General features: G+C 52.0%; 1 protein-coding gene across 1 annotated transcript in view; it reads right to left on the minus strand.

The window, feature by feature from the left end:
• Myo18b (myosin XVIIIB) overlaps positions 1 to 13,533 on the minus strand; it is a 208,929-nt gene that overhangs the window by 180,855 nt on the left and 14,541 nt on the right. Inside the window, exons 2-7 of the mRNA XM_029477836.1 lie at positions 9,984 to 10,143; positions 8,545 to 8,703; positions 4,424 to 5,773; positions 4,027 to 4,093; positions 2,914 to 3,026; positions 1,952 to 2,128 (exon numbers count right to left, since the gene is read on the minus strand). Coding sequence (XP_029333696.1) covers positions 1,952 to 2,128; positions 2,914 to 3,026; positions 4,027 to 4,093; positions 4,424 to 5,773; positions 8,545 to 8,703; positions 9,984 to 10,022 — 1,905 coding nt within the window. The 5' untranslated portion in view covers positions 10,023 to 10,143. The remainder of the gene's footprint in view (positions 1 to 1,951; positions 2,129 to 2,913; positions 3,027 to 4,026; positions 4,094 to 4,423; positions 5,774 to 8,544; positions 8,704 to 9,983; positions 10,144 to 13,533) is intronic.

The following is a 13,533-nucleotide window of genomic DNA, read 5'->3' on the forward strand; positions in this document are numbered from 1 at the left end:
GGGAAGGAGGGAGGAAGGAAGGGAGGGAGGGAGGGAGGGAGGGAGGAAGGAAGGAAGGGAGGGAGGGAGGAAGGAAGGAAGGAAGGGTGAGCAACTTACTCTCTCTGGTGTATAAAGCATTCCCAAAGTCCCAGAGGAGCCTGGGTGTTAAAGGACCAGGGGAAGACAAAAGTGGCCCTGAAGCCCAGAAGGGGCTGAGCAAGATCTTCCATGCTGCCCAGGGTTAAGAAGAAGGAGTGGCCTTGGCCATGTCAGGTGACCTTAACAGTCTACACAGAAACACCCTTGGAGACAGGAGAGGTCAAGGACGCCCAGGCATATGGGAATCCTAGAAAAGACAGGAGTGGAAACCCAAGGCCACTAGACCTCATAGTTACTGTGGGGTCCAGCCTAGCCCTGCCTTTTCTCCCTAAGTCGGGGAGGGACCAGGATACACACCCAGAAGGTCCTCCTCATAGCTCAGACCTGTCGTTTGGGGAACCAGGACCAGAGTGGCTTCACCTCACCTTTTATCCCAAACCACTTGGAACCAGTGCTAGGTAAGCTCTTAAAGTGGGAGCCACGGAACAAGGTCTGCCTTCCTGGAGGTAGCCTCAGAGCCTGGAGCATCCAAAGATCCTAGGGTCTGAGCCTGGAGCTGCAGTTACCCTGAAGACTCATGTCCATGAGCAAGTCAGTTCCTGGCCCACGCTGTGAAGAAAATGGATGCTGCATACCTGACACCCGTGGGCACCCCCAGGCTTACACGTGATGCCTTGGACCTCTTTGCAGAGTGCACAGCTGCACCCCACATCCACATGTGTGCTCACATGACCCTTCAACATGTTCCAACCCCAAGAGACATGTCCTTCACTGTGTCCTGACCATACTCAAGCTGTTCCTAGTCCCAGGCCAATGCGGGTCTGATGGCTGTTTGGGGACCAGAAGCTGACTGGGCCAAGCTGGCTTCCTACGAGAATTGAGAGGCAGGAAGACTTGGAGAAGGAAGGAGATTAGAGCCCAGTGACCCTCACAGGGAGAGCCAGGGAAGCGTCACTCAGGATCCTCCCCGTGCCTGCGTTTGCATGTGCATTTGATCAATCTACAATACCCAGTCTGAGAAGAGAGACCCGGAGTGGACATTACCTCCATGGGTCTCAGTGTGGCTTCACAGCCCTAAGTGACAGATGGGGGCCACCGTTAGGGACTATCTACTGCACTTTCCTCCATGCCCCTGTCCATCTGTTTGCAGCCCAGGGTCCTGTGAGTCTGTCCCTACACAAGTCACACCCAGGACCTGTGACACGTGCCCCGCCCCCACTGGCTTCTTCCAGCCCCATCCTTGCCCACAGGTGTCCAGTCCATTTCAGCCACCGTGGGCTTTACCATCTGTGGCCTCTCCTGTCTCCCCTCCCTGGAAGCCCACAGGGCAGCAGGGTTGGCGTTTCCTCAGAGCCCACCAGTCACCAGCAAACAGCTGCGAGGGACAGACTGACTCAGAGGACACCGGTGTAGTCCATGACTCTCCACCAGGTGGCGCCACGAACCTTTGCTTTCAGTATTAATCCCAAACATAACTGCCCTTATGTCCTTTCAAGAGATAATAAGTAAATACCAGGGTGAGCAGAGCTTCTATCTCCACATGAATGGATGTATGAGACTTCAGAGAATCTAGCTCACGTTAGGACTCTGAGAAGCTGCAGCTTGAACTTGGCCCCAGCTCCTCTGCGTGTCCATGAAATGGCTTTCCAGGTGGGTGTCATGGCTAGTTTAAAGTGTCACACCTTGGCTTTGGACCAGAGCTCACCATCCCCCTCTAGGGAGCAGGGGGTCACTGGTGCTTGCCAAATCCAAGATTCCCATCATGAGCATATCTGAGGGTTTCCAGGGTGCTGACAGTCAGTTCTCCCCTATAATACCCAGGCGAGGAGTCTTCCACTTGTCTCTGCCCCCAGCCATCATCCCACCTCACCTTCCCTGAAGAGGGCACTGTGGTTGTCTGTGGCTGCAGGGCGATCAGATCAGGCCCCGAGCAGGTGTGTGGCAGCCGGGCCCGGTAGCGCTGTAGAAGCGTGTTCATGACGCTTGACTCGTTGACGCTGACCAGAGAAGCCAGGTCCTCAGCTTGGTCCAGCTCAGAGGGGTTGGCCTAAAGAACTCACAAAGGATCTCCTCTAGATTCCTTGGCCCTACTCCACCAGCACCAGCACACATACACAGATATGTGCGTGGACAAATGCTTGCCTACACACCCTCATGCATACATGTGCCCCACACACTGCTTGGCCTTGTCATGTAAAGGGCATGCGACAAAGACCAGTGCACAAAGGGAAGTGACAGGCTCTCTCCTTGGCCTGTCTATCTCCTTTGCTTTGTCTCCACATCCTGGGTGCACTGCTCTGTGAGGCTGCTGTCTCGAAGACAGGTCAAGTAAAACCCCAAGTGTACCATGTTTGGCTTGCTAAGGGTACATGCCTCTTCACATCATCTGCTTTTTAAGTCCTAGAGAGGAACATTCAACATGCCCTGTGACACCCAGGGGTGGAAGCCAGTGGCCAACCACCTCCTTTACCAAAGCTCACTGTGCCTTGGTCCCTTAGAGGTATGCACAGCCCCCTAAGAGAAAGGTTGATGCCCAAAATATGCACCATTGGAATCTATGCTTCAGTGGCAACCTGCCCACTTAGCTGAGTTCCCTAGCATCCAGGGTGAAAACAGAAACATGTCTATAGAAAGGTTTTCACAAAATGAAAAGTAATCTCTTGCTCAGATCAGTCAGAGCCGCGGCAACAGGAGCCAGCAGGCTTGTCTTCACAAAGAGCTAAAAGATACAGTGAACGATCCCATGATGGAGCCCCAGCAGCAGAGCCCTGAGTACTATGGGGGGTAGGGACAGAGAGGACAGAGCAGCAGTGAGGAGGAGGGGACACTCACCGGGTGGACCTGTTCCTCATCCACTTCAATGACAGTCCTGTCTGCATCGATACAGAGCCGCACCCTTCCAGCAGGCGGGTCAGCTGTTCCCTCGTCTGGTTTAAGCACCGTTGCTGCGTGGACAGCCAGAGACAGGAGGGGAAAGAAAGGTGGGTAGGAGGGCAGGGGCAGGGAGGGGAAAGGAGAGGAGGCAATAGAAAGGGAAGGGAGGGGAAGGGAGGGGAGAGGGGGGAGGGTTAGGAGAGAAGGGGAAGGGAGGGGAGGGGATTGAAGGGGAGAGGGGGAGAAGAGAGGGGAGGGGAAGGGAAGGGAAGAGGAGAAGGGAGGGAAGGGGAGGGGAAGGGAGAGAAGGAGGAGGGGAAGACAAGAGAGGGGAGGGGAGAAAAAGGAGGGGAAGGGAGGGCAGGAAATGGGAGAAGAGGGGAAGGGAGAGGAAGGGAGGGAAGGGTAGAGTCTCTGAGCCAGTCCAGGAAGCTGGAGACTGAACTTGGGACAGGCTGAAAGGTTCTATTCACATAAAGAACCTGAACTGCCACCCCTAAGCCAGTAGTTCTCTGTGGGTCATGATCCCTTTAGGGTCATATGACCCTTTCCACTGGGGTTGCCCAAGACCATCGGAACGTTACTATTTGTAACAGTAGCAAAATCACAGTTATGAAGTCGCAATGAAAATAACTTTATGGTTGGGGGGGTCACCACAACACAGGGAACGGTGTTAAAGGGTCGGGGCATTAGGAAAGTTGAGAACCACTGCTCCAAGCCCTTTTGAGACAAAGGCTAGCACTGAGCAGGCCCCTCAGAGGGTGAAATCCACCGACCTGTTCCACACCCCTAGGTCAGATCAGGATGATAATGGGCAGACAGTACGAATGGAACACAGAATCACTTCTCAGAACACACCCTTCAGTCTCCACTGGCCAACAAGAATGGACTCGGGATGGGGACTCTCTGACCCATAGCAGCTACTGGTCCCATCCTCATCTCAGCCTCTCCCCTACCTCCTTGCTTGCCTCGAGAATGAAGTAAAACTGGCTGAGAGCTGGTGGCGGGAAAGACATGAGAAACGAGTGGGACTCCCCTCCCTAAACCCCAGGCCAGCCTGAGCCCACTTACCAAGCATGAACCCATCCTTCTGCACCAGCCAGACTTTCTGTGCCTCGTACCATCTATCCTCATAAGCCTGGGAGCAAAAAGAAGGTCGCCTAACCAGCACAACCCACCAGCCCAGGGTTGATGTAGGGACCCCTAACCTCTCCCGCAGGACCTTTCAAGGAGCCACCAGGGCACGGCCTGAGAATCTAAACGTGGTGCCGGCGCCGAGAATTGTGGGTAACAAGGGACAGGGTAACCACTAAGTAGTAATAGGCAAGTCTAGCCTGGGGAGGGACCGTGTGGGGCCTAGGGACCTAGCTCTTCAGGAGTATACTCCTGGGGTGTGCTGCGCTGTGGTTAGCCCTATGTCCACCCCGTAGCCTCCCCTATCCCATCCTTAGGGTCCACAGCCCATCACCTGGTCCGAGTCTCCACTCTGGCCCCCTCTATCCGGGTCCTGCAGGATCTGCTTCTCCTCCATAGGCCTCAACGTAGAAAGCCTTTCCGTGCCAACCTCAGGAACGAACTCTACGTGACCTTCTGCCTGAGGCTTCACCATATCCACTTCTTCCTCTGTGCACACATGGGGCTCCCCGGCTCCCTGCACCCTGCTCTCTGGCTGGCCGTCCCTCTTTGCAGCCTCTGCTGATATCCCCGTTGTAGGAATCCTATCCGGGGCCTTGCAGCTTTCCTCAGGATTCTGAGTCTTCGCTGCCACCCCAGGGAGCTCTCGGGGTTTCCTTGGTGTCACCAGCTTTTTCTGAGGTTTCCCCACCTTTCCTTCCATCTTCACTGGAGCCTCCTGCTGCTGTCCCGTGGGCCCTGCTGGCTGTCCCGTGGGCCCTGCTGGCTGCTCCGTGGAGTCCGATGGCTGCCCCGTAGGCCCCGATGGCTGCCCTGTGGGCTCTGCTAGCTGCCCACAGCTCCTGTCTACCGCTGGGTTTTGCAAGTCGCCAGTCTTCTCATCCTTATGATGTGACTCTGTTATTCTGTCCTTGCTCTGAGGACTGTCCCACTTGCTTCTCCGACCCAAGAAACCTCCCCACTTCCTTAGCGGGACTGGGGGCTCCACAGGTCTGACTTCAGCCCCTGCAACCTTGGGTCCATCCTCTTTTACCATCTTCTTTGGGGGACCCCCTCCTTCTTTCTTAGCTGTTCCCAGTTGCTCCTTGTTTCCTGCCTCCTGAGCTTGGGACCTGGTCCCTTGCTCCTCTGTGCTCTGAGACTCACCTTCTTTTTGCCTGTTGGTCTGGGGGTCCCGGCTCCCCTTTCCCTCTGTGCCCTGACATTTCCCACCCTTTGTGCTTTGGCCTGTATCTCCAACTCCCCTAGTCCTGGTCTTCTCAGACATAGAAGGCTGGGGGGCAGAGGAAGTCCCCGTGGTCACCCCTTTCTTTGTCCCTCCAGAATCTTTGGCTGGAGTTGGGGTCTTGTCCATGGGGACATCATGAAGTTGGACCTTCTGCTCTGCCTTGGCCAACTCTGGATCCAGCTTGGCCACCATCAGCAGCACATCGCCCCTCCTCACGCCCCTCTTGAAGGGCAGTGTCCTTTTGGCGGGTGTTCCTGTGGGACCTGACTCCTGAGGTCTCTCCCCACTGGTGCTGGTCACAGGTGTGGAGTCCTTGTCACCAGCCCCTGGGGGCTCCTTTCCTGGAATGTCTGTGCTGTTCTGAGTGGTGGATGAGCTGTCCTGGGAAGTCTGCTGGCTTTCAGGCTTGGGGACATTGTTGGTCTTGTTGGTTTGGTTAGTGGTAACTGCTGGGATCTAGGAGAGAGACCATAATGGGCTGAGTTGCTGCATGACTGACCAACAGCCAAATCATTCCCAGTTTCACCCACACAAAGAAACCCAAGCCCTTCTGACATCCTCAGAATCTGTGCCTGACAGTGAGCTTCAGTCTAGATAGCGGCTGAGGGTCCACAGAATCATGGGGAGGAAGGTAGACTCGGGAATCCAACAGAAGGGAGTTTAATGCCACCTCTGCCTCTTTTCATTGTGTGGTATTGGGTACCTCCTTCTCCTCCTCTCTGTGCCAATTTCTTAACAATAACACAAGGACCATAAAGACCTGCCATGCACGGTGGATATAAGGATTGGTGGTGGCCCAGCACTTGGTCAGTCCTCAGTAGCCGCTGTTACATTTCCATCTTGTAACTAGCTGGTTTTCTGTGTCAACTTGACCCAAGCTGGAGTTATCACAGAGAAATGAACCTCCCTTAAGGAAGTGCCTCCATGAGATTCAACAGTAAGGCATTTCCTCAATTAGTAGGTGGGAGGGCCCATGTGGGTGGTGCCATCCCTAGGCTGGTGGTCCTGGGTTCTATAAGAAAGCAAACTGAACAAGCCAGGGGAAACAAACCAACAAGTAGCACCCCTCTATGGCCTCTGCATCAGCTCCTGCCCTGCTTGAATTTCAGTCCTGACTTCCTTCGGTGATGAACAGCAATGTGGAAGTGTAAGCTGAATAAACCCTTCCCTCCCCAACTTGCTTCTTGGTGGTGTTGTTTGTGCAGGAATAGAAACCCTGACTAAGACACATCTCAACCCTGATGAGATCACAGTAGGGATACGCATTCCCATCTCAGTGCAGGTGTGGGGCAACTTCGGCCAATTGTCTCCTATCTTCTGTGAGCCCCTCCATAACAGAAGCGTGCTGTGTGGAGTTTTGCAAGCTTGAGTGTGAAAAGCTCTTCTGTGATCTCAAGAGGAGGAGATGGGAGGAGGGGGCACAGCTTCCACTCCAGTAGTCCAGGTTCTCAAACGGACTGCCTGTTCCATCCAACCTCCCAATCATTTGTCACCCATCAGCCAACTGTCCTTTTACAACTGATCAAGACACTGGTGGCCACTGATCAGGGCACTGGTGGCCACCCCAAGTCTACTAAAAGTCCATGAACACACCCTCGGTTCCTCCAAGCCTTTTCAGGGTCTGTCTGTCTCCACTCGCCTCACTCTCTGGCCACACTGGATACCTCCTAGTTCTGGCCCACCCACCCATTCCCTACACCCTCGTGTTTGTTCATGCTGGTCCTGATGGCCAGCAGGCATACCTTTTCTCCACCCGTCCTGTCCACTCTGTTTCCTGTACCTCACCTACCTGCTCTCCCAGGCAGCCCCAGAAAGAGAGCTTTACATAGCATGGCTCTGCCTCTACCTGGCCTGGTGAGCTTGAGGAAAGTGTCTTGACCTCTCTGTGCTTCAGTCTCCACCTCTGAGAAGCAGGTGTGACTTCCGTCCCCATTACTGTTTTAAACAGGGCCACAATCACTAAGTGAACATTGGCGATAGACAGGAACATTTTACAGGACCGCTTGCTATCCGAGATTTAAGTGTGGCCTCTGTTTACTCCTTAAGTCAGACAGGAGCAGGCACAGGGCCCAGCCACCCTGTCGGTCTCTTCCATGAGACCCAACTGCTGTCCCCACAGCTGCTTCCAGTCAGTTGTGAGTGGCTTGCTGACACAGAGAAGCCCCTGTCATTAAACAGGTGCAAGCACGTGTAGTGTAAATGGGCCAAGGAGGAGGAGGGAGCCAGGGTGACACTCCGGATTTAGGCCAACACCTGGTTTTTAAAATCCCTGGTCCTCTCAGCCCAACTCTGCCATAACTCTCTTTGCCTCAAGAGGGCAGTATAGAGGCAGCAGGAACTGGTGCCCTATCTGCCTAACACAGGGATACTCCCATGATACACTGTACTCCAAGCCTGCCTTTCTGATGTCCAGCCTTGGTATCCTGCCCAGGCTTTGGAGGTCTCCATATGAAGGTTTAGATGAAATCAGGGGTATGACACTGGTCCTTCTATGGACTAGTTTTGGCTGATGATGCCCATCAATACCAGTCAGAAGGAATAGCAGATGGAGCAAGCATCCAAGATCTACAACCTAGCTGGGATAAACCCTTCAGTTGTTGGATAGTGGATGTTCCAAGAGACTTAGAAGGGGCTGAGAGACCTGCAGCTGGAGGACACTGGTGTGTGGGACCACCAGCTCATGTGTCCGACCCAGAAGGATGCCAATGCTTCAACATCAGGCTCTCCGAGGAAGGGACATGCCAGCATCTTTTCCACTTTAATGAATGAACAGAGACAAGCCAGTGGCCAGGCCTATAACCATGGCCACTCAGGAGACTGAATGGAATGGAATAGAAGTTCCAGGCTGGCCTGGGACAAGGAACTAATTCAGAGCATGAGGGCTACTTTCAGGGCACAGCTGAGCGGAAGGCAGCTGCTGCTGTTTAGAAATTCATAGCTGAATAAGTCATGCGATTAAATGAGCTCTGCGTGGTCTCAAGAAAAGCAACCATGGGGGAGTTAAGAAAGGTAGAGCAATGTGAGACCCTCCAGATGTCAGCAATTGGAGATGGGCTTTTCAGTTTGCATAGGAGCTCAACAGAGAGTGGAAGAATATGGCAGGGCAGAGAGCAAAGATAAGAGTGACTGACTCAGGACAATATGGAGGATATGAATGGGAAGGCACCTGCTCCACCCCACCCTGCCTGCCCCGCCCCATCACTCTCTGCCCCCACACAGCAATTCACCTCTACTTCTGGGGCGGTGAATGCCGCCGCCTTCCTCCTCCTGGCTTCTTTGGACTCTTTCTCTGTCTCTCGAACCAGCTGCTTGATGAAGCCCCCAGGGATGACGGAGAACAAGGGAGGCGGGGAGGATGGAGGAGGACTCTTGTCCTCTTCTCGAATCTGTGTGTGGAAGCGAGGAGAGAAGTGAGAGTGAGCCTGCAGGGCCAGGGCTCCCCCCAGATGGTGTGTGATGCCCGGTGGATCTGAGGGGAAAAGCATGAGAGAAAAGCAGAAAGGCTCTGAGAGACACCAGGAAGCCAGGAGGTGTGGGGACAGAATGGACCAGTGTGAACATTAGAGGTTGTACGGGAGAGGTGGCTTCGGCCTGGAGAGTCTCCTCCTGAGAAGAACCCAAACCACCTCTCAGAGCAGCTTCTGAGATGCCAGGAGGGGTGGCTTGCACACCAGGCTCCTCTGTCCTCATGCTTCTGGCCCCAGGGGGCCACTGGAGAAACCCCAGGAGAAAATGCTCTTCCCACCTAAGACAGGGATACTCCCAGGATGCACTGCACTCCAAGCTTGTCTCTGTGGTACCTCCCAGCTTCTTGAAGAAGCCTTCTGGGGACTTGAAGTAATAGATAGTAATAATCGATTATTCCTGTGTGCTGGGAAGACTCATAACCATGGCCTATGACACCCATTTTCTTCGCTGTGGGTTCTGTATCCCTGGAACCAACCATGGACAAAAATTCTTATTTTTTTATTTTTAAATAATAGTGTCTATACAGCCAGGTGATGGTGGCACAGGTCTTTAATCCCAGCACTTGGGAGGCAGAGGCAGAGGCAGAGGCAGAGGCAGGTGGATTTCTGAGTTTGAGACCAGTCAGGTCTGCAAAGTGAGTTCCAGGACAGTCAGGGCTATACAGAGAAACACTGTCTCAAAAAAAAAAAAAATAGTGTCTATACAAAGGGAAGAAAAAGAATAGGAGGAAAGGAGAGGAGAAAGAGGGAGGGGAAAGTATCAGAGGCTAAGGAGCCCTTAAGGAATCCTATGGATAATATCAATGTGAAGGAAGGATAGCCAGGTTAGGTAAAAGCCATTGTCCAGGTCTCTGTAGTGACCAGAGGTAGATTCACAGAAACCCTCTAGCACTAGACCGGCAGCCAACAGTCCACCTCTGCACCCCCTCTACTGTCTCCTCCCCCCTGCTTCAGCCCTCCATCAGGCTGCCGTGGGCTATAGATAGGGCAGCTGCACTACGCCCATTCCCAGACTCCTGCTAAGGGATGGGAAGGAGTCAACAGATCCAGACTGGGCAGGCACAGAGACAGAAGACCATCATCATTCCCTGCCTGCGGTGCGTGGGTGTGTGGGTGTGAGTTGGGTCACGCAGGCCACAGCCTCTCTTGCCAGGGTAGAGTCTGGCCCTGTGACCACAGCCCCCCAAAACACAACTTTCCTTCTGCTCCCACAGGGCAAGGCGTGACGAAATGGCCATGGTGACACAGGTAGCTGGACTCGGGCGATGACGTTGTGATTCTGAGTACTCCTGGCGGGCGAGGAGTGAAGCCTTACAGACACATGGAGAGCATGAGGTGAGTGGACACAAGCCAGACACACTGAATAGGAGAGAGAGAAGAGAGAGACTGGTTAGCACCAGGCTTGGCTCTGCTCCCATCACATCATGAAGGAAACGATGCTACTCCATCTTCTGCTGAGACCGTCATCCGTTCCCATGACAGTGGGCCAGCCATAAGGCCGCTAGTCACTGAGCAGACAGTGTGTGAGGCGCTCCTCCTCTCAACCCTGTGCCGTAAGGTCACATCTCGGGAGAGACATACATGGTCTTGTGTGTGTCGCTCCAAGGCGCTTGCACAAAGACGATGCCTGCCTAAGCAGTGTGGAGATCAAGTTCCAGAAGATTCAACATGACTCAGTCCAGTGGAGATGAGGGGCGTTTCAGCCAAGGAACTGGACTCCTACCAGAAAAGGCACTTTCTGGAAGGAATGTGCGTGTGCTGGCTGGTTTTGGGTGTCATCTTGACACAAGCTGGAGTTATCACAGAGAAAGGATCCTCCCTTGAGGAAATGCCTCCGTGAGATCCAACTGTAACGCATTTTCTCAATTAGTGATCAATGGGGGAGGCTCCAGTCCATGGTGGGTGGAGCCATCACTGAGCTGGTAGTCCTAGGTTGAAAGCAGGCTGAGCAAGCGAGGGGGAACAAGCCAGTAAGCAGCACACCTCCATGGCTTCTGCATCAGCTCCTGCCTCCAAGTTCCTGCCCTGCTTGAGTTCCTGCCCTGCTTGAATTCCTGCCCTGACATCCTTTGGTGATGAACAGCAATGTGGAAGTGTAAGCTGAATAAACTCTTTCCTCCCCAGCTTGTTGTTTTGTTTTGTTTATCATGATGTTTTGCACAGAATAGAAACCCTGTCTAAGATAGTGCAGATTATCCTGACCCAAATGTGTGAAATCCATCCCACAGAACCATGAAGATGGTCATTTGTGGGGCCATGAAAGGTTGCCTGTTTCCCAGTTGAACTAAGGCTAGAGGCCCCAGTGACCCTAAAGGGACGATAGGTGCTACGCCTGATTCCTGGGCACCAGGCCCCTGTCACTAGCTGTAGCCCTCCATAGATTTGTGGCCATCAGTCACATAAGGGCAATGCCCCAAACCCGTCCACAGGTAGAGGACATGACTTGTGGTCACATAGGCTCAAGACAGATCTCCATTTTAATGTTACCTAAAGGCCTGAAGACTTAGCTAATCAGCTTTCCTTCCCAGACACTCCTTCCTGCAAAAGGTATTTAATCTCAGGCCCGCCCTGAGAAGTGGGGTACGGTTTTACTCATCCACTTTCCGCCATGAAAATAAATGTCTTAAAAGCATGGACTGCCTCTTTTCACCAGGGTCCACCATGGAGATCCATGGAGAAGGCCTTTGCCTATAGAGCCTCTGTCTAATCTCCATAGACGGCCCCTCTGTGCCCCAAGTCACAGCTGCCAACAAAACCAAGCCAAAATCAAGCCAAGGACTCTCTTCCCAAGGGACCAGCCAGAGCTTTCCCCCTTTCTCCCTGGCCTCAGGCTAGATCCAGCCTGTGGGGCCCCCACTGCATTCTCAGCTCTTCCTCGGATCCCAGTGGCACCAGGATGTTTGAGAGCCCGAGAACCAGATGGCCTCAGCCTCCTTGCAAGCCCAGGGACCCCTGAGCCAGCTCTGTGTACCCCCCACCTCAGACTGTGCTTCCCCACCGCGGGAGTGGTGTCCCAAGGCTTCCCTACAGCCCAACGTCTGCCCTGCAAAGTTGTGGGGTAAGGGCAGTCAACTTCCCTAGTAGTGCCTCCCTGAGTGGCTATGCTCTCTGGCAGAGTAGACTCAGGGACCCCACAACCCTACGGTCATTTGCATCAAAATCCCAACACAATTCTACACACACCCACACACCACCACCACCACCACCACCAACAACAACAACAAAACAACCACACTCTTCAGCTTTATATTGAAATCAAGGACAGCTGAAACCATCCTGAATATCAAGAACTGCTGGAGGGCTCAGCATCCCCAGTTTCAATCTGAACTTCAGAACTGTGCTAATTAAAACAGCATGGCACTGACACAGAGACAGGCATGCTGATCAATAATCAATAGACTCAAACTAAAGACTTGGGCATAAGTCCACACACCTATGGACACCTGAATTTTGACACAGAGTCAAAAAATGAACACTAGAAAATAGACAGTGTCTTCAATAAATGTGGTCAAACAGGATGTCTGCATGCAGAAGAATGCAAATAGATCCATACTTATCATCCCGTACAAAGTCCAACTCCAGATGGATCAAGGACCTCAACATAAGGCTGATACACTGAGTCTGACAGAAAAGAAAGTGGGGAATAATCCTGAACCCATGGACACAGGAAAGAACAGAATACCTGAACAGAATACCATTAGCATAGGCACTAAGATCAACAATTAATAAATGGGACCTCACGAAGCTGACAAGATCTTGTAAGGCAAAGGACACAGTATTCGGGCAAAGTGGCAGGCTACAGAATGAGAAAAGGCTTTTTACTAACTACACATTTAATAGAGGGCTTATATCCAAAATGTAATAAACAACAACAACAACAACACAAAACCTAATATCAAGAAAACAAATAACTCAAGTAAAAGTGAGGAACAGAACTAAGCAAAATTCTCTAAAGAGGAAACATGAGTGACTGAGAAACAGTTAAAGACATGTTCAACATCCTTGGTCATCAAGGAAATGCAAATAAAACTACTTTTAGATTTCAGCTTTCACCTGTCAGAATGGCCAAGATCAATAAAACATGTAGCCACTCATGCTGAGGAGGATATGGGGACAGGGGACACTCATTCCTTGCTGTGGGAGTCCGAACTCGTACAGACGCTATGGAGATCTTTGTGGTATTTCCTTGGGAAGCTGGAAATCAATCCACTTTAAGACCCAGCTATACCACTCTGGGGCACAAACCCAAAAAACACTCCATCCTCCCCCAGAGACGCTTGCTCAATCATCTTCACTGCTGCTCCATTCACAATAGCCAGAAATTAGAAACAGCCTAGATGTCCATCAAGTGATAAGCAGATCATTAAAATGTAGCACATTCACACAATAAAATATAATTCAGCTGTTAGGAAAAATGAAACTGAAATTTGTAAGTAAATGGATGAAGCTAAAAAATATGTATATATGTGTGTGTGTGTGTGTGTGTGTGTCTGTGTATGTGTATATATATATATATATATATATATCATCCTGAATGAGGTAACCCAGACCTAAGAAGACGAATATTGTATGTGTCCTCTCATGTATGGATGCTAGATTTTCAGCATTCAGTATGCCCAACTACAATTCAAATAACCACAGGGGTTGGCAACCTAGTAGCCATTGTCTATGGCAATGGTTCTCAACCTTCCTGATGCTACATTGTCTCAATTTGTGGGTCATGACCCCTTTGGGCCAATTTGTTTTTTT

This window comes from Mus caroli, chromosome 5 (assembly GCF_900094665.2).
Source record: "Mus caroli chromosome 5, CAROLI_EIJ_v1.1, whole genome shotgun sequence".
Lineage (NCBI taxonomy): Eukaryota > Metazoa > Chordata > Mammalia > Rodentia > Muridae > Mus > Mus caroli.